The sequence below is a fragment of the Schistocerca serialis genome, chromosome 1, assembly GCF_023864345.2.
Source record: "Schistocerca serialis cubense isolate TAMUIC-IGC-003099 chromosome 1, iqSchSeri2.2, whole genome shotgun sequence".
NCBI lineage: Eukaryota > Metazoa > Arthropoda > Insecta > Orthoptera > Acrididae > Schistocerca > Schistocerca serialis.
Window position 1 is genome coordinate 126,384,564 of NC_064638.1, and position 21,476 is coordinate 126,406,039.

At 34.7% G+C, this 21,476-nt stretch overlaps 1 protein-coding gene across 2 annotated transcripts in view; it reads left to right on the plus strand.

The window, feature by feature from the left end:
- The window catches only part of LOC126463873 (estradiol 17-beta-dehydrogenase 2-like), a 229,496-nt gene that overhangs the window by 156,839 nt on the left and 51,181 nt on the right, over nt 1-21,476 (plus strand). For both annotated transcript variants that reach the window (XM_050096192.1, XM_050096193.1), the window contains exon 5: nt 14,114-14,246. In XM_050096192.1, coding sequence (XP_049952149.1) covers nt 14,114-14,246 — 133 coding nt within the window. The remainder of the gene's footprint in view (nt 1-14,113; nt 14,247-21,476) is intronic.

Below are 21,476 nucleotides of genomic sequence, written 5' to 3' on the forward strand. Positions count from 1 at the left end.
TCAAAAACCATAGCAGCTGTTCATATTTAAAAAAATACTAAAATTAAATAAAGCAATTTACATTGGAATGAATATTCTAAAAATTTCAAGAATAAAAGTGCACAATTTTCATTATAATACTATCAGACCAAAAAATGGTCAAAATATTGATATATGTTATATGGATACAGGATCTTTTATTTACGACATAAGAACTGAAGATTTTTATAAAATTATGAAATCTATGATAAACGAATTGGCACAAGCGATTATTCAGCTGACAGTATTTATGAAATTCCACATTAAAACAAGGAAGTTGTATGAAAAACGAAATATGAAAACTGTGGAAAAATTATGACAGAACACATTATTTTATGACAGAAAATCTATGCTCAAAAAGCAGAAAATCAAGAATATTAAAAATCTAAGGAGTTAAAAAATCTGTTGCAAAAAGTGAAATTACTTTTGAAGATTACAGAAATGTTGTAGACAACAAAAGTAAACAGTATAGAAAAATGAATTTGATTACATCTTTTAAATGCAAATTCCATACAGTAGAATGTAATAAAATTATTTTACTTACTGACAGTTATAAACAGATTGTATTACATGATGGAATAAATACTTAATCATATGGTGATTATAAAATTAAACAATTAGTACAAGAATAATTAACTGATCAGTTTTTAATATTTTGTCATCATATCCAAATTGTAAAGTGTTTTCATATGTATTTTAAAAATACATTTTCCACAAATACATTTAACCTTTTCATAATTCTTCTCTATGTTTCTGTTAATTGACGGCTTCTTTCTCCTTTTAATTCACATCTATGAATATATTTAGAATTTTTGACTTCTATTTTACATCACACAGCAAAAAGCTTTTCATTCCAAATATTGATAAGTACTTTCGTATGTTCTGATTTATTTTCTCAATATTGTTTTGGTTTCATTTTTATACAAACAATACAGTCAATTCTTAAAGACATATTTTTAATTGTAATTCTTAACTCTTTATGAATTTCTCTTTTTTAATTGCACAGTGAACAAATCACATTATTTACACTTTCCATTTATAATTAAAAACTGATTAATATTAAAAAATAAATTTTAATTAATTTTATTGTACATACATGGACAAATTATCAACTATTAAAAGTAACAAACTTACATTGACAATAAAAAAGTGTCAATATTGGTTGATGAATGCAATATTCCATGATTTAAAGCCAAGGATGTATGTGATATTTTGGGCTATTCAGGTTCTGGAAATGACTTAAATGATAATGTTGAAAGTAAATACATAAAAAATTTTAAGATTAATGTGTAACCAGCAGTTAAACTTATATTAAAGATTTATAAATGAACTAGGATTATATTTTTTAATTATGAAATCATAAATGAAACAAGATGAAGATTTTCAAGACCAGGTTTATGAAGACGTTTTAACATCTGTTCATGAACATGGACAATGTTAAATCATAAAACATATGATAGATATCTATGGAAACCATATTTACAAGATATAAATAAAGTTAAGCATAGCTACATTAAAAGATTTGATGAAATATATGATAGAGCTATAGAAATTTTACATCAAAGTCTTGAATAAATAACTACTATATTACCAAATGTTGTTGAATAAACTGATGAAAAATTAAGATTTCCTTTTGTTATTTTTAAATTAAATGATAATATATTTAAAAATGCTCGAAAACATGTTACATACAAAGAATGAAAGCAAGATTGCTTATTGTTTGTTGCCAAAATTATTTAAATATTTTGAATAATTAATTACAAGATCAATTGTATACTGATATAATTAAACCTGTGTTCGTTTCTTTGAAAAAAACTGAATATACAAGAGCAGTTTTCATTTTATAAATTATTACTACATTCATAATAGTTTTTATATACATCTAATAAATTTAAACTATCAAAACTGTCTCATTCAAGTTATTCAAATTGATAATTTTCCTATAATTCTCTCATAAGGACACTCTCATTCAGTTTTTTCAGTATCAAAATACGCACTATCTTATTTAATAAAATAACGAACATAATGAACATAACATTATAAACAAAACATATTTAAACTTTCAGTAACTAAGTCAATTTATATAAAAATATTAAAAGTTCGTTCTTGTATATAAAACAATTTTATTTTTAACAATCTAATTTGTCCTTAAATTCTCTCATAAAATCTTCAAATTATTCTTGATTACAAAGGAACTTTATTTTGAAATTCTCGAATCCAATCTCCTGACAATTTATGACTATTCCAATATTTAGTTAACTTTATCTTGAAATTATCTGATAAAATGTTGTGATAATCTATGCTTACATGAAATATATTCCCAATTTAACTTTAACTTGAAATTCACTCACAAATCTTCTACATAATATAATTGACCAACCTATTTTATTTTGAAATTCTCTTATAAAATCTTCAGGTCATACTTGATGCTTCGATTATACCTTCCAGTATGATTTGTCTTGAAATTCTCCTATAAAATCTTCAGGTAATTCTTGAAACATTGATATCTCTCTCCAATGTTATTCATTAAATGGATTTTCCTATTTAATATAATCAGCAATGATAGTAATTCATTTCTTGAATGCAGTTTACGTAATTGTTCAAAATTTTTGAATAGAAGAATTATATGACTCATTATTTCACTATTACTGTTAGTAAGATCAATAATTGGTATTTTACTGATTTTAGAATATCCTTTATTTCCTAGTTGTAGTGGCACAATTTTTAGATTTTCCATTTATATATAAAAATTTTATGAAACAATATTTACTTTGTGTTGCTTTACTTAACTATTATATGAATTATGATGTCCTAACCATATAATATGTACATGATTTCTCTTCCTTTTAAAAACTTTTTCAGCTTGATAAACATCCGGAAAATGTGTTTTCAGTAGTTCTTGTTCATAAAGATTTGCTTTTATTTCCTCACATTTAAATATTTTAATTTACATGAAAAATTTATAGGTGATTGGATTAGAATGACTCACATCTTCAGCTTGAAAAATCTTTTTCGAACATTCCTCATAATTCACTTATTTTTACTTTATCATCAATTTTATATTTAGTATTACTTTCTAACTAATTAATTAAGTAAAGAGTTTTCACTGAGATATTCTCATTTCCTTCATTAACATCTTTTTGTTCCATTTATATTATTGAATGTTTTATATTACTATATACACCAAAAGATTTTTAACTAATTCCCTGCAAATCCACATCTTCCTTTAATTCTTCTATTAAATCTTTCAGCAACAGATGCTTTTAAATCAGAAAATAACAATAATGATTAATATAAAAATTTTATTAATTCTTGAAATTCCTTATTATAACGTTCTTTGCCATTATCTGTTTGTGAATTTGTTGGTGATCGCTTTCTAAATATTATTTCATAAGACTCATCAATCTTTTTAGTTGTTTTATCGATAACTGGAATACCACAAGCAAATTTTGAAGAAATGTCAATATATATACTTTACTTATTTTTGAAACTCCTGAATCCATTTCCACTGGATCAGCCAGCCATCAATAATCAATACCAAAACTGACATATCTTTCTTTTAAGATTTTTTCTCATTGGTTTATGTAAGTTATCAATAATTTCTTCACAAATGTTTGGTTGCAAAATGAAACAGCTTCAATTTTTTTAACAAATTTACTTTTTTTAATTTAACAAATTGAACAAGCAATTCTATTCTTTGTCTTCCATTTTTTTGTTGTTACTCTGCGAGCTTCAGTAAATTTTTTTCACTTCAAGCAGCATCTGTGATTGTGGGTCTCTATTTATATAGAATCAAAAATCAACAAATTGTAATTTCACCTACTATAATTAATCAACATCTGTTAATACAATTTTAATGGGCTCTTTAAATCTTGAGGTTAGAAAATTTCATTTTTGTACCATTATTAATCGATTACTGTTAATTACTTCATATAGATCACTAGACACACTTACAGTGATATCAGATTCATAAAATTTTGGATCTTTGTTTAAGTTCTTCCCAACATCAATAATTCTTTTATGGCTAAAATTGTATTCAAAACTGTAAATTTGAATGAGAATGCACTAATTCGTTTCCCATATATTTCATCTTTCAGGTAATTGAATTCATATTAGTATTGAGTTAAATTTAGTTTTTTGAGAAATAATCTGGAAAAACCTTTTCTGCTTCTTTTATTGTAAAGCAATTTCATAGATTAGTATTATTAAGTTGATTAATCTTCTCATTAAAATTGTATTAGGATAATTGTGTATTCAGGTTTTGTAACAAGATTTGATAAATCCATTTCCAAGTACTGTTTCATATCTGCAACATAACCACTTATTGGATCTTTTAAATCTACTAGTCTTTTATCGTTAAAACTAATATAATGATTCACTGATTTAAAAATTTTACCTATTTCTTTGTGGAACTGTTCGACTATACCATTTTCTTTTGGATTTATTCATGACTGAAAGCATAAAATATCTTTAATTATTTTCAAATGGCTCTGATGATTGTTTCTTTTTTTTTAAGTTTCTGTCACTAATTCTTCCTTCATTTTAGGATCTGTCGATAAATGAATATTTTTGAATTTTCCTAATTCTCCAGTGTTTTTCACATTTATCTTATTTCCAAAAGTGTCCATTTATTAATTTTAAAATTCATTAAAGGTATAACTGTTTGATAATAGTTTGAGACAAACAAGTATATATGACTGAAAATAAATACGTTTGAGTTCTGTATTATTTCAGCATTGCAATATAATTCATTTTTCACAAATGTTAACTAGTTGTTTTGGCATATTATTACCAAATGAATCAAAACAAATTTTATATATTTTTTCTTATAATAACATGTCCAATGAGTACCAACATGATCTGGTGTATCTAAGTTTAATCTTCCAGATTGATATTCTTTAGAATGTCTTGATAATTCATCAGTCACGAATACATCACGAAAAGTTTGATTTTTAATTATGTAATTAATTTTTGTAATTTTTTCTCCTTCTCCTTTTTTCTCCAATGCTTGTTTATGTCTTTTCTTCTAATTCTTTATCATTTTCTGTTCATCATGAACTGATTTTGCAATTGCTGTTACACTGCCAGCTAATGAGCCAATTGCACCTAATGTAACAAGTAAAATTGGTAAAAATTCACCTTCATGTTTTGAACCTTCTTTCTTTTCAGTGAAATATTCAATAATTTTTATCACAACTGGAATACCTGATGTAATAAGTAAAATAACACTCCGTTTTTCATTTTGGCTTAGTCTTGCTGTTATGTAGCAAAGTATAATCAATGCTAAATCTTTTTTTATATTGATTAGAAAGTCACAAGGAATTTTTCATAAACCCCAACCATTTTCATCAACATTTAATCCAATTCCTAATTTTCGTTTTCTGTACAGTATTCCTCTAACTACAGTTGCAGCTAATTTTTCATTAATGGAAGCAGCTGAATAATGCATTCTACCTTTTGAAATTAACTGAAGTTATTTATCTGCTTTAAGTCTTTCTTCTTAAATCTTTATTGTCTCTATAACCAATATCACGTTTTTTACAAACTTTATCTAGTGGATGTATTCCTTGATCTCCTCAAGATAATCATTCTTCGAATTATGTTCCAGGACCACAGTGATTATAACCAGAAAGATTCGTTTCATAAGGCAATTGATTAACTAATATATTTACTAATCCTTTACCCTGCCAGGAAGTTTCATATTTTTCTTATTTACAAAACATATGGATAAGATTACTGAAAAATATAATTAAATATGGAAATTCTCTTGGATTATCAATAATAAAATCACCAAATTTGTTTGTTAACATTTGTGCTATTCCACATGTTTCATTATGATAATTTTTATTTCCAGCTAATTTTTCACCATGAATTACTGTTAATCTATCGATTAAATCTCTAATATAATTCAATCAAAGATATTCATTGGGTTTTTCTGTATATTTTTTATAAAACCTACAGCAAATTTTTGAAATGAATCTCTAAGATTTCTTTCTAAAAAACCAGGAAAATAATTGTCATCCATTGTTTTTACCAATTATTTCCTTTACTTGATTTTATTTTATTTTTATTTCTTTTATTATATACAGCTTTTGAGTCTAAAAAAGTCTACAGAATCAGATTCATCAACTAAGTAATCCCTTGCAATTTGTTTTTAAGTTAACAGATTCATTAATCCATCAGTACCTTCATATCCTTTTTTCTCAAATTTTTAATTTATTACCACTGAATTCAATTGGATATTTACCAATATGTTTAAAATTACCAACAGGTCTTAATCCAAAAACAGTGTTTTTACTATGATTGATAAATTCTAATATTCTTTCACTTGTTTATTTTTAACATATTTTTCCTTTAATCTTTTCTTTCTTTTTCATTATTCTCTAACAAATTATAAATTTCTTATATACTTATGTATAATCTCTTTTAACACTATCATATTGATTAACTGTTAAAGGATCATTAAACTCCTCTAAATAATGTTGATTATAAGGAATCATTTGTGTTTCAGCTTCTGTACTTTATTCAGTACCTTTTAACACATTGTACTCTGATCCTTCAATGCTTTCTTTAACCTGTACAACTGCAACAATAACTGGTTGATCTTTTCTAATTTTTCATATTCCATTCTTAGTTGTTTAGTCTAATTTTTAACCTTTTCTTTTAATTGTTCTTTTACTCACCTAATTCGTCTAGCTTTTTTAACAACCTCTACTTGCATTTTGGAACGTTTATTAAAGGTTAAAGGTGTCATTTTTAGTTCAGTTTATCATTTATGTTCATGTTGATGTTCAATGTTTATGTGCTATGTTGATGTTCATCTTATGTTCAGCATTTATATGCATCATTACATTCAGCATTGAAGTTCATTATTTATGTTCAGCATTTTTGTTTAATGTGTATGTTTAATGCCTATAAAATTTTTATTCTTTTCTCATTATTTACCATTATTAATTAATCTTGGTGTATCTATCGTAATAAAAGGATCATTATTCCAACATTTACTATATGTTTCTTTAAAATCATAGAAAGTTCAATCACGGCATCAAATTCAGGATAACAATGATCGCTATTTGAATTATCTTCTCTGAAAACATTTTAAGAATTAAGATTATCACTTAATAATTATTTCATTATTTTTGCATTGTCTGACTTTAATAAAAAAATCTATTCATTTGTGTCTATGTCCAGTAAAATATTCTATGACTGTATCTTGAGTTTCAAGAATATCATCAAAAACTACAACAAAAATATTTTCACATTCATCTAATGGAATGAGTTCATCCTTATTTTCAGCAAAAGTAGCAATTTTTTCATTAATTATGTCAACAAATTTTTCACATCTTTTCATAAGTTGCTATTTCGACTGATCTATACTTCTATAATAAATATACAAATGATTAATTTTTCTCCAATTCAACTTTCTTAAAGCTAGAGTATAATTATCAATCATTAACATTGCTTTTTCTCAACTGCTCAGTTCTGTTACTGAACATCAAATAAAATTACGTAAAGGTTACTGTGTTTATTTTTTAATTTATTTTCTAGAGTTCTTATAATCCATTCCCCTCACTCATTTATTTACATAAATTTTATTAATATAAAATAGTAGATTTTTTCAATTGATTGATAATTCATCTGTTCTGCAAAAACAGTTAGCTGTACAAATATGAGAACCATTAAAACTATATCACTGCTTGGATTTTGTTAACTTTTTAACTCCAGAAATTACATCATCAAATAAAAAACTGTTTTGTTACAAAGAAATAATAGAGATTCCTGTTGGTCAGTACAGTTTAAAAAATTCAGAACAATTTATTCAATCAAAAAAAACCTAATACACACCCTAAAACAGATAAGTTTTAAACAGAGTAATTATTGAGAGTGGTGTTAAATTATTTCTGGATAAAGAAGGTTGTATTGGTAGAGATTTACGATTTTATAATCAAATTATTGAAGCTAATGGGTAAACTATTGCTAACAATGTTTCTAAGATTATTCCATTTGAATTAATTAATATAAATTTTAATTTGGTTGATGAATCATTTGCTAAAGATACTGATCAGTTTCATGGAGGAACTAATAATATTTTTTCATTTAAACCAAATGCTGAATATGGAGGACCAATAATTTATGAACCAATTTTTCCTGTATATATTCCAATTTTTGATCCTATTCAGAATTTAGAAATAACTATAACTGATGAAAATGATAATTTGATTGATGTCAATGGTGACTGTGTAACAGTAATTTTAAAATGGAACTAATAAATTATTTCCTTAATAAATCATGAACAGAATCGAGAGTTTCCAATTGTACTCATTTCTGGTTAAAAAAGACAAAAGATAATTTAAATAGTCCCATCAAGGAAACAGAAATTACTATTGCTGATGGTTCAATTCATCCTAATTATTCACAACTTTATATTGCATATGACGTTATTCACACAGATGAAACAGATTTTTCAGTGTATGATGGGAAATCAAATATTAAACTAATTGATAATTATGTGTTAAAGTTATTTGACATTCTTAAATTAGAAAAGGAGTAGATATTTGGTCTACAACAGAAGATCATTTAATTCTCCATTAACTCTTTTTTGATTAACTTCATCTGTTTCAAATGAATTAACTGTGGAAGGACATATTCTTAGCAATGGTAAATTGAAGACAAACAAAATTAAGTACTTCATCATTTAGAGTTATTTGGGTATTTTTAAGGACTTCAAAGAAATAATTTGTGATGGAGATTTAACACATTTTCACTTCGAGTTCAAGAAAAGATCAAGAAGATTCTAACCTTTGATGGGCTAGTAATAATAATAATATTACACTTTCATAAGAAAAGAAAATTGTTCTAAAAGTATAGAATTCGTGTTCCTGTTGTTAGATGTGGACCAGAATACTCCCTTCTACTAGAAAAAGAAAGACTGAAAAATCCAAAAATTCCAATTTCTTGTTTTGTACCACAACCAATTGAAATAGCAGGATTAAAGGGAAAAAGAAATTTTGAACTAGATATTACTAATTATAATAATTCTGCTGAATTTGATATATCATATCTTAGTTTTCTTGTTTTCTAAAATAATCAGTTGAATGATTCTTCTTTATTTGCTCATGTTAAATTATAAAATAGCTATGTAAAAAACGGAAAAAATGAAATTAATCCTCAAGAATTTTGAAAACTTGATTCACAGAGTAATTATTTAAAAGCTTACAAATAAAACTTAATAATTACACATTTAAATAACGATATCATTGTAAGTACATTCAATTTTATTCGAAACTATCCATTCTACATCATAAATATGACTAGAAGAATGAATGTTTTAAGGAATTTAACTTATGATTCACAATATACAATATTAACTGAACATTTTGAAACATAAAAATATATAAAAATTTAAAAAAAGATATAAAGAACTTTATGTTTACATTTCCTTTTGAAGCGTTTCCAGAAACATAGAGGGTATAAAAACAGAAAAATTTTGATTTTAAAAACTTAAAACCTTTGATAAATATAGATTTAAATAATTAAAACATTTGATAGAAGTTTTAATTTTTTAAAATCTACATTTTTTCTACATAAATAAAAGCAAAACAAAATGAACATGAATGGCAGTGTTGAAAATTTAGTAACTGAACTTAACAATTATAGCAATAATTATGCAAGAAACAATCTTACAATATTTCAAAAGCTGAAAGTTTGGTGAGCAAATACGGTCAAAAAGTTATATTATTACTTTTAGATGATAACATGAAATTACTCTTCCAGACTGTTACACTGAAATATTTTCAGAAGACAATGATAAATTAGAGAAAAATTGTAGGATTAAATTTTATATATATGGGGCATTCAAAAAGAAACAAGCTGAAGGCATAATTATGGAAACCAGTACCTGTATGTTAGAAGTATTGACCCTGGCTGTTGAGACACTTGTCCCACTGTGACACAAGACAGTGAATGGCTGTCTCATAAAATTCCTGGGGCTGTGATGTTAACCAGTTCCACACATACAGCTGGACATCGTCGTCAGAGGTGAATCGTTTGCCCCCCAGGGGCATAATCAGAGGGAGAGAGGTGCGGACTATATGGAGGGTGGCTGAGAACCTCCCATTTGAATTTCTGCAGGAGTGCCGCTACTGCATTGGCTGTATGACGCTTTGCACTCTCATGGAGCAGAATAATCCCACAGATGAGATTGCCTGGTCGTTTTGATTTAATCGCTTGGTGAAGGGTGGTCAAGGTTTGCGAGTAACACTAGACGTTCACTGTTGTCCCGTGCTGCAGAAAGTGATTGAGAAGGGGGTCATCTTGGTCAAAGAAGAACGTTGGCATAGCCTTTCCTGCACTCATGTGGACAATGACATCCAGCAGTATGTGTGGAACTGGTTAACATCGCAGCCCTAGAAATTTTATGAGACACTTGTTCACCACCTTCCTTCACAGTGGGACAAGTGTCTCAATAGCCAGGTTCAATACTTCTAACATGCAGGTACTGGTTTTTGTAATTATGCCTCCAGATCGTTTATTTTTGAACTCCCTTGTGTTAGGTAAAAAACAAAGTAAAGATCATTCGGTTCATGTCATTGAGTTTAAATAAATTTTAGAATTTTCGTATTTTTTAAATCTTTAACTGAATAAATGCAGTTTGTAGATTATTAAATTTTAACAAAATAATTTTTACTTTTTTAATTAAATGAAAATTTTGTTCATGGTAAAGATAAATTTTTAGCTGGGGATCTTGGTTTTAAAACAGGAAATTTTTAAAAAATGTGCTCTTTGTGCCAGGAATGGCATACATATACTATTAATGGGTTTAGTGTAGTACACAGTAGTAGGCAGCCATAGAATCCACTAGCTGACAGTAGCATATGAGACTCGCCAATAAGAACAGAAGTAAATAGTCAAAGTGATCATAGTCAGATATGTAGAAATAAAGGAAAACCAATGTCGAAAAAATTGTGATTTAAAGATAGAGGTATACCGTAATCATCATATTATTTTGCAAGCGATCATGAGGGACACTATCCTCTGTCTATATGGGCGTCCTGAAAAGTAATGTGGCCGAATATTTTATTCTGTACTCGATATCAGTTGAGGTATTACATGTCATGCATATTACTCGGTCGACTTTCTTGCTTCGATGAGACAGGTGCAACCCTGTGCCACAAGATGGCTCCAGCTCATACTGTGTAACGTGGCAGTGTGAAATGTAACCAGTGGCCGCCATTTCTTGAGGACTTTCAGTGATATCATTCCCAGGAAAGGTTGCAGTAAATACGAATTGTGAAATAAAAACATTATTTAATTTTCGTATGCCACCAGTTCCTGTAAGTGAATGATCAACGTCGATTGTCAACTGTCGAACTCTTGGCAAACAGTCCCAGCAATATGAAGGCAGGGAATAAATGTGTGTGGTAAAGCGGGTTTATAAGAAGTTGGATGATATATGAATAGTGCTGGGCATGTGGTACTTGTAGGCGCTAGTTTTCTGTTTAGAGTGAATGGTGGAAATAACACAAAATTTTAACTATCGATAACTGAAATCTCATTTTTGAGAAAATTTTGGATCTGAGTAGGATAGGACTGCCCAGACCTGATTTAAACATTCTACAGATTCAAAGTGCGTGCAAAAGTAGTTTTTCTAGATTATGTACCACTACATTATATAAACATACAGACTGGTTGTATGGATATGAAATAAGAAATGCTTTCTTCTGTCACAAGTGTCTGATAATTAATGTTACAGAACGCCCTTGGATGTGTAACAGACATTAAACACATAGCTGACAAAGTTAAAAAAACATAAATTAAATGAACTACACATAAACAATACCATCGAATTCGCTATACTTGGCAAAGCTGATATGAGATGTCAGCTGGATAGAGCTTATAGAGTGAGGACAGAGAAATTTAATGGAGAGATTTATATGAATTGCTACATCCTTAGCAAGTTGGTCAACTGTATCCAAGTTCTAGAATAGCTCTGAAATAGAGCTCAACATAAACATCATATCCGCTCTTTTTATTGCTCATGAAAACCACGCATTGTATTTTGTACCACCATACAGCGAGACCTTCAGAGGTGGTGGTCCAGATTGTTGTACACACCAGTACCTCTAATACCCAGTAGCACGTTCTCTGGCATTGATGCATGCCTGTATTCGTCGCAGCATATTATCATAAGTTCATCAAGGCACTGTTGGTCCAAATTGTCCCTCCTCAATGGCGATGCGGCATAGATCCCTCAGAGTGGTTGGTGGGTCACGTTATCCATAAACAGCCCTTTTCAATCCCTCCCAGGCATGTTCGATAGGGTTCATGTCTCGAGAATACACTGGCCACTCTAGTCGAGTGTGATGTTCTTAGGTTAGTTAGGTTTAATTAGTTCTAAGTCTAGGGGACTGATGACCTCAGATGTTAAGTCCCATAGTGCTGAGAGCCGTTTGAACTAATGTAACTATGCCGGTATGTGAGAAATAGCGTACTGTAACCAAGTTTCTAATTACAAAATATGTGCCTCCAATTAAAACCCACACAAGAATGAAAGCTGTGGACGATGATGACTGTGTCGACATCAGTAACATGCAGCGTTGTGTCTATTGGTGTTTGTAATGATCGGAACAATGGGGCTAACCTCAACGTATGTACAGACATATTTGTTTTGCAAATAAAACCACCTCTTTTTGCTGCAACTGCAGCTTACTTCTCCCAGCCACGTTGCGCATTTTTTTTTTTTTTTTTTTTACCCTGAGGCATCTTTAGTGGGATCTAGTACAGTATAGTTTTGTTCTAACATGTGTCATTTTTATATTATCAAACAGCTCACGTTTTTTATGTAAATAAGTCATTACTTACAATTTGTTGGCACCTACGTTTCCTCTCATCTGGTCTGGAGGTCGCCCTACCGCTTCATTTCCGAAACATACGCACTTTTTCATATTCCGAACTGTTTCTTTCGCACTGTTCAACATGTTTATCCTTATTTTTGTGGTGCATTATTACTCTTTTGCCACTAGTTATAGATATTTGCTCGAACACTGTGCTTTTAAATACGTAAATATTGTGATTTCGTTACGTATTTCCTCCTGTTTGGGTTGTTTACCATAATGAACCCACAATATTTACGTCTTTAAGAGCACAGTGTTCGAAAAAATATCTATAACTAGTGGCAAAAGAGTAATAGTGCACCACAAAAATAATGATAAACATGGTGAACAGTGTGAAAGCAAATGTTCAGAATATAAAAATGTGCGTTTGTTTCGGAAATGAAGTGGTAGGACGACCTTCAGACCAGATGAGAGGAAACGCAGATGCCAACAAAATGTAACTAATTATTAATTCACATAAAAACACGACGACAACTGTTTGATAATATAAAAATAAAACATGTTAAAACAAAATTATATCGTTCTAGATCCCACAAAAAAGGCGAAAAGCGTCTGGGAGAAATAAATTACAGTTGCAGAAAGAAAAGGTGGTTTTATTTACAAAACACACATTTCTGTGCATGCTGCGGAAGATGGCCACGCAAACAAACTTTTATGTACAGAGGTCAGAGTGTTTTCAAAACTTAAAGAACACCTTGGAGGACTTCACTTTGATAGTGATGAAGCGGTACAAGACAGGTGAGGCTCCTTCAACAAACGGTCTACCAGCGACAATATCAACAAACTGATCCCTCTTTGGGAGAATTTTATTCGTCACCAGGATGACTATGTTGAGAAATAAATATATTGATATGAAGAAAAAAATGTTGAATGTTAATGAAGTTTATTTTATTGAAAAAGCTTCAAGAGTTTTAATATTTTAAAGAAATCAGTGCATTACTTTACAATGCACCTTCCTGTATAACAGGTATACAGTAATTCTTTATTCACAAAAAGATATATAAAATCGTAAACATAAAAGCTGTAGTACGCAATCGACATTAACATGTCATATTTTTCCGAATATATTATACCTACAAGAAATTGATAAACGTAGTAGGTGACTATGAAGTAAGCAAGTTAACTCGTAGCAGTAATAACACAATAATAACAACGAAACAAAGATGAACTATGATTTTAATACGAAGTTTGTGACGTTGCAGGAAGAGTGCCAATCCCGATGCAGAGTCCCTACTGCCTGTCCAAAAGCGCACTGATAATGTTTACTGACGTGCTGAGAATGGAAATGAAGAAATGGTCCGTCACGGTCTGTTCTGTCCAACCGACTTTGTATGGGTGAGTATATTATGATACATACCACATGCAAGTTTTCCCGTGCATTAGACAGGAAATCATGTGTACCGAGTCAAGTGTATTACCCCATTAATGATAAGATAACTCTGTCCTCTTACGAAGTGTTCTCAAATTATCAGATTTTGTTCAATTATATTACACAAGTTGTACGCTACGTGTGGTCGCATTAACAAGGTCATGGATCGTGACTGGACAATAATTTGAGTATATTGTAGAGCTGCATGTAGAAAAATACAATGGTAGCGATGGTTAGTTGGGTTGGTGCATAACTTCGCAGCGTTTTTCCATAAGTTTAAAACAGAACATATACACATAACAGAGAATGTAATCAATAATATAATCCCCATCACTGCCAGTCTGCCAACACTGGGATAACTTCTCGATTCAGCGACTGTAGAAAACATGTGGTTTGAGGAGGACTCGTCGAGCCTTGTTCATAGGCATCTTTATCTGGAAAGGAAATTCCGTGAAGGTCATTCAATAGAGAGTGGAAAAGCGGGAGATCTGAGGGTGCGAGATTAGATGAGTAAGGCGTGCGTGGAATGACTTCCCAACCCAACTCTTGTATAGTGTTTTTTGTCAGTCTAGCATTCTGATAGAATGTGAGCGAAAGTTGTCGTAGAGTAACATCACTTCACATAGTCTTCCTAGTCGCTGTTCTTCGACTGCATCTCTAAGACGTCTCAGCTGTTGACAACAAATGTCAACAGTGATAGTCACACCTCGGGGAAGCAATTCGCAGTACACCACACAGTCGCTATTCCACTAGATGCATGACATTATGTTTTATTGATGCGCGAAGGTCTTTGTACAGGGAGTTGTTACTTTGTTCAGGCTCAACCATACCTTTATTTTCCTTATGTTAGCGTAAAGATACCATTTCTCCTCACTAGTAACTATACAGGATATAAATCGTAGATGTTGTTCGAGAATCAATGGATGACGCGCAAGCAGAGATACACATGGGCCCACCCGCTGATTTTTGTGATTTTGGCATAGAGAATGCAGTACCCATACACCAGATTTTTGAACCATCCCCACTGCATGAAATGTCGCACATGGTAGAACAGTCACAGTTCATCTCATCTGCCAGTACTCGAATAGACTGACGGGGATCATTGTAGATTAATGCATTTTAAGATCTTCACCAAACACCGAAGGTCTTCCAGGACGTGCAAAGTCACTAATGTCAAAACGATTCTCCTTTAGCCGGCTGGAGTGGCCGAGCGGTTCTAGGCGCTTCAGTCTGGAACCGTGCGACCGCTACGGTCGCAGGTTCGAATCCTGCCTTGGGCATGGATATATGTGATGTCCTTAGGTTATTTAGGTTTAAGTAGTTCTAAGTTCTAGGGGAGTGATGACCTCAGATGTTAAGTCCCATAGTGCTCCGAGCCATTTGAACCATTTTTTTTATCCTCCTTTAAACGAGAAAACCATTTTCATGCCGTGCTCTGTCCAATGGCATTATCCCCACGCACGGCGTAAATATTTCTGGCTGCCTCCGCTGATGTCACCCCTCTATTGAACTCATTTTCTACCATCCACAGCTCCACTCACTATCTATAAATGACAAAACGACAGTATGTAAATCCAAATACCAAAAGTGAACCAAAAATAAAAAATGACAATCGATAAACAAACCTGTAGCAACCAGAATACCAACAAGCAAAACAAAAACGCTATGAACGCAAGCACCAGCCGAATACTTTTGTTCTAGGCACTTCAGTCCGGAACCGCGCTGTTGCTACGGGCGCAAGTTCGAATCCTGCCTCGGGCATGGATGTGTGAGATGTCTTTAGGTTGGTTAGGTTTAAGTAGTTCTACGTCTAGGGGACTGATGACCTCAGATGTTAGGTCCCATAGTGCTTAGAGCCATTTGAACAATTTTTAATAGTTTTGTCATGTGTTATCTTGATAGAGTGTATTCAATGCTATCTTCTTCTGTAATCTATTTTGTCGAGGTGTTCTGGGAGTAGTATGTATTTTCATACAATGACGGCTTGCACGACGGGATGTTTCAGCTGCAGAGAATTCTTCAGAGTTGTATAGCCGTGGTCCATGGAACTCTTCTATCCCTGACGCTTCGTCCAAAGCTACGTTGGACATCTGCGGACGTGCTCCTGGTTTTGCTGAGTCTTGCCAACTCGCAACAGTTTTCGCAATAATGAACAATTCCGATGCCGGTACTGACCATGGGTGTAGTAGTCAAATAACATACTTTGTCGAGAATGAATTCTCTCCTGCTCTGACAAGTGTACGCTACATCGATTGAATGTGGCAAACTGAAACTACACTCCTGGAAATTGAAATAAGAACACCGTGAATTGATTGTCCCAGGAAGGGGAAACTTTATTGACACATTCCTGGGGTCAGATACATCACATGATCACACTGACAGAACCACAGGCACATAGACACAGGCAACAGAGCATGCACAATGTCGGCACTAGTACAGTGTATATCCACCTTTCGCAGCAATGCAGGCTGCTATTCTCCCATAGACACAGGCAACAGAGCATGCACAATGTCGGCACTAGTACAGTGTATATCCACCTTTCGCAGCAATGCAGGCTGCTATTCTCCCATGGAGACGATCGTAGAGATGCTGGATGTAGTCCTGTGGAATGGCTTGCCATGCCATTTCCACCTGGCGCCTCAGTTGGACCAGCGTTCGTACTGGACGTGCAGACCGCGTGAGACGACGCTTCATCCAGTCCCAAACATGCTCAATGGGGGACAGATCCGGAGATCTTGCTGGCCAGGGTAGTTGACTTACACCTTCTAGAGCACGTTGGGTGGCACGGGATACATGCGGACGTGCATTGTCCTGTTGGAACAGCAAGTTCCCTTGCCGGTCTAGGAATGGTAGAACGATGGGTTCGATGACGGTTTGGATGTACCGTGCACTATTCAGTGTCCCCTCGACGATCACCAGTGGTGTACGGCCAGTGTAGGAGATCGCTCCCCACACCATGATGCCGGGTGTTGGCCCTGTGTGCCTCGGTCGTATGCAGTCCTGATTGTGGCGCTCACCTGCACGGCGCCAAACACGCATACGACCATCATTGGCACCAAGGCAGAAGCGACTCTCATCGCTGAAGACGACACGTCTCCATTCGTCCCTCCATTCACGCCTGTCGCGACACCACTGGAGGCGGGCTGCACGATGTTGGGGCGTGAGCGGAAGACGGCCTAACGGTGTGTGGGACCGTAGCCCAGCTTCATGGAGACGGTTGCGAATGGTCCTCGCCGATACCCCAGGAGCAACAGTGTCCCTAATTTGCTGGGAAGTGGCGGTGCGGTCCCCTACGGCACTGCGTAAGATCCTACTGTCTTGGCGTGCATCCGTGCGTCGCTGCGGTCCGGTCCCTGGTCGACGGGCACGTGCACCTTCCGCCGACCACTGGCGACAACATCGATGTACTGTGGAGACCTCACGCCCCACGTGTTGAGCAATTCGGCGGTACGTCCACCCGGCCTCCCGCATGCCCACTATACGCCCTCGCTCAAAGTCCGTCAACTGCACATACGGTTCACGTCCACGCTGTCGCGGCATGCTACCAGTGTTAAAGACTGCAATGGAGCTCCGTATGCCACGACAAACTGGCTGACACTGACGGCGGCGGTGCACAAATGCTGCGCAGCTAGCGCCATTCGACGGCCAACACCACGGTTCCTGGTGTGTCCGCTGTGCCGTGCGTGTGATCATTGCTTGTACAGCCCTCTCGCAGTGTCCGGAGCAAGTATGGTGGGTCTGACACACCGGTGTCAATGTGTTCTTTTTTCCATTTCCAGGAGTGTATGTGCCCGACCGACATTCGTGCCTGGATACTTCGCAGAGTGAGATGGCGACGCCTGACACGGGGTACTCGACAAGCAGAGGTTTTATGCTTGCCGAATGCGATACATGCCAAGTGCTCGCCGAGGTGTCGAGGAGTACTGTACTCACTAAACAGCGAGCGCCTTGAACGAGATATGCGGGTAACTTTGCGAACATCAAATACTCGCCGTTCAGTAGCTCTTTAGAATGTAAAACGGTTGGCTTCTCGTAATTAGAGTATGAGAAAGGATGGCGGCCGCTACCGGGGATACCCTCTCGAGCTAGGATACCTCAACCACCTTACACCCGGCTACTCCCATATGCTACGCTGCAGACCGACGTTGATATGGCACTCGTCATCAAACATGGTGTACCACTGCTCATGAAAGTTGGGAACTTTTCACGCCATCCGAGAATACATACACCCATCGCACAATGCTTTCCAAAGTTTTCAGTCTCTAACCCTCCAGATGAAGAGATCTGAACGCTCCATTTTGTAAATATGCAAATATATAATCATGTTTCTAGCCAAATAACTGGGCAGCGAGAGGTAATAAATATAAAAAGTTGCTTTGGTGTTGCACATCGCTGTATCGAGCGAGGAGACGCAGTGGAAATGCTGATTTCAGGCTGAACAGTAGTGATAGCATATAGCACGGATAACAGCAGTGTGTGACAGACATATACTTAGGGAATGAATGAGGCATTTTTTCCAGTAAGGGTGTCATTTATTAAACTTTTCTTTCGTTTCACAACTAGTTCAGTCATCCTAGACCATAGTCCAGTGATTATTCTAGAAAAGTTGTTACATGTATGAAAATAGCAGCGTCTACGTATGTTGTTTCCATTGTTTTGGATTATAAAAATTTAACTTTATTTGATGTTTCTATAGTTTGTGCACAATGTCCCGCGTTATGTGCGTAAACTTTCAAAACAGCACGAACAGATAAATTCTGTTAAACAAAAGCAAATGGAAACACGAAGTGTAAAAGCGCTACCATATACGTGTGGCAACGTTTGTAGATAATAAATGGACATGGTCTTAAAATGCCGAAACCAGTTGTAAAACAAAAGTTAAAATAAATAACTGGCTCAACAGGGGATCATACCTCACTCGTCCACTACCAACTTTGGGTCTGTTGTGGTAGGTGCTGTTTTTCTTAGCTAGTTGCTGTTGAAGCGACTGTGACCGTTGTAAGTACAGCTATTTCAATCGTATTATTTGCTATTCAGACACATGACGATGCTAAGGGCAAGCTTGTGAGACGCGTACTTTACAGTAGTTTGTACAGGTTGCGTGCTCATAGTTTCCATAATAGGTGTCTGAGGGTAATACCGGAAGCTTTACTATTTTGGAAAACAGTACTGCCGTGTCAACGCATCACATGAGTCATAAATAAATTCATATCTGTTCCCGAATTTGCATTTACTACCATGGGATTATGGCATATGATGTCAACTCTGAATGACTGATTTTCTGTTGAACAGTAGTGTATGAAACACTTCGTTGTGTCAAAATCTTCTCGCAGAATGTTTTCTAAAGACTGCACTAGTATCTGTGTTTTCGCTGCGATGTAATTCGCGTGTCAGACGTGAGCACACAATAAAGATGCGAACGAGCAGCAGGAAAGACCTCAACTGGTTATTGTTGTGCTGTCGTGAGCAGTATGTTCAGAAAGAACAAGAAACGGGGTCGAAGAAGATAATGGACGGAATCGATTAAAGAACAGAAACATTAGTATTTATTAGTTACAAGTAAAGTTCCATTCCTAACCAGCTTTTCCAAATTTTGTTTTGCTATACAGATGTATTTGAGCATTCAACTGAAATTTTTTGTTATTGCCGTATGTGTAGCATCACAATCTTAACAGCAGACATCAGAAAGTTTCGTGCATACCCAACACCAAGAACGATTTTTTGCGAGATAAACGAAAGTTGATGTCTATTCAAATTTCGTGCCAGTCCCAAAACAGCGGCGCTAGTAGCGCAGCTCTGATGATGCAAATCAGGTTTGCTTTAAATACGCGCTGTAATGACCGTGAGCATTAGTTACCTTTGAGATTGGACATAGTGAGTTGTGTTAGTAAAGAATGCCTTTACGACGACGAAGATGCCACCTCACCGAGTTTAAATGAGAAGCTGGAGGTTCCTTCCACAATACTGCGAAAAGACTTGGCAGGAATGTTTGCTAGCAGTCGTGATCACCAGAAGGTACAGTCGCAAGAAGAAGTCCAGACGGCCACGTGACACTACCGACAGGTAAGACCATCGTGTTCAGCGTATGGCTCTGGCGCATCGTACTGCATCTGCAGCAACAATCAGCGCAGCAGTTCGAGCTACAGTAACACAATGAGCTGTTGGAGATCGGCTACTTCAAGGACAGCTCCGAGCCAGATGGTTTCTAACCTGCATTCCAGTTCCCCAAATCTTCACCGTTTGCGATTTCAGTGGTGTCCAGCGAGAGCTCATTGGACGGCGGGGTGGATATCTGTTGTGCTTTCTGATGAAAATCGGTTCTGCCTTGGCGCCAGTGATGGCCGTGTGTTGGTCAGTAGTAATCCAGTTGAGGACCTGCACCTAATCTCTCAGTGTGCTAGACACACTGGACCTACACCTGGAGGTATGGTCTGGGGTGTGATTTCGTATGACGCACCTTAAGTGCAAATTTGCACGTCAGTCTGGTGAACCGACCGTTGAGCTACCTTTCGTGAACAACATTCCAAGAGATGCTTTCCAGCAGGACAACGCTTGGCCACATACCTTCGTTGTAACCCAACAGAGTGTCGACATGTTGCCTTGGCCTGCTCGATCACCAGATCTGTCTTCAATCGTGGACGTATGGGACATCATCTGAGAACTCCAGCATTATCAACAAACAGCATCAACCGACCCTGTACTGACCGACCATGTGCAACAGGCATGGAACACCTCCCACGAATTTACATCCGGCACCTGTACAACACAATACACGAATTTTACGGGCTTGCAGCCAACATTCTGGTGGTTACACCGGTTATTGATGTACGAGCATTTCACTTTTGCAACGTTTGTAACGTTAATCACTAAAAAAGTCTCCTAGACAAATATATTCCCGAAAGTTTATTAGTCTACATTGATTATTTCTTGATTTTTTCCGTCAGTGCATCTGCAAAATGTTTAAGGAAGATTACACTGTTTTACGAAGATTACTAGTAAGCAGCAGTGGAAATGTTTTTACGTCAGACCAATAGTAAATGCTTTTTAACTTTCTTCAGGAAATTTTTTCGCTTAAGTACTCACATGTTTCTTTCGATCCTTAGCAGCGGGACAGAACAGAGGGCATTCGTTATCACATACTATAGTACACGGCACATACACTGAGGAGCGAAATTGCAGCGCGGGATTAGCCGAGC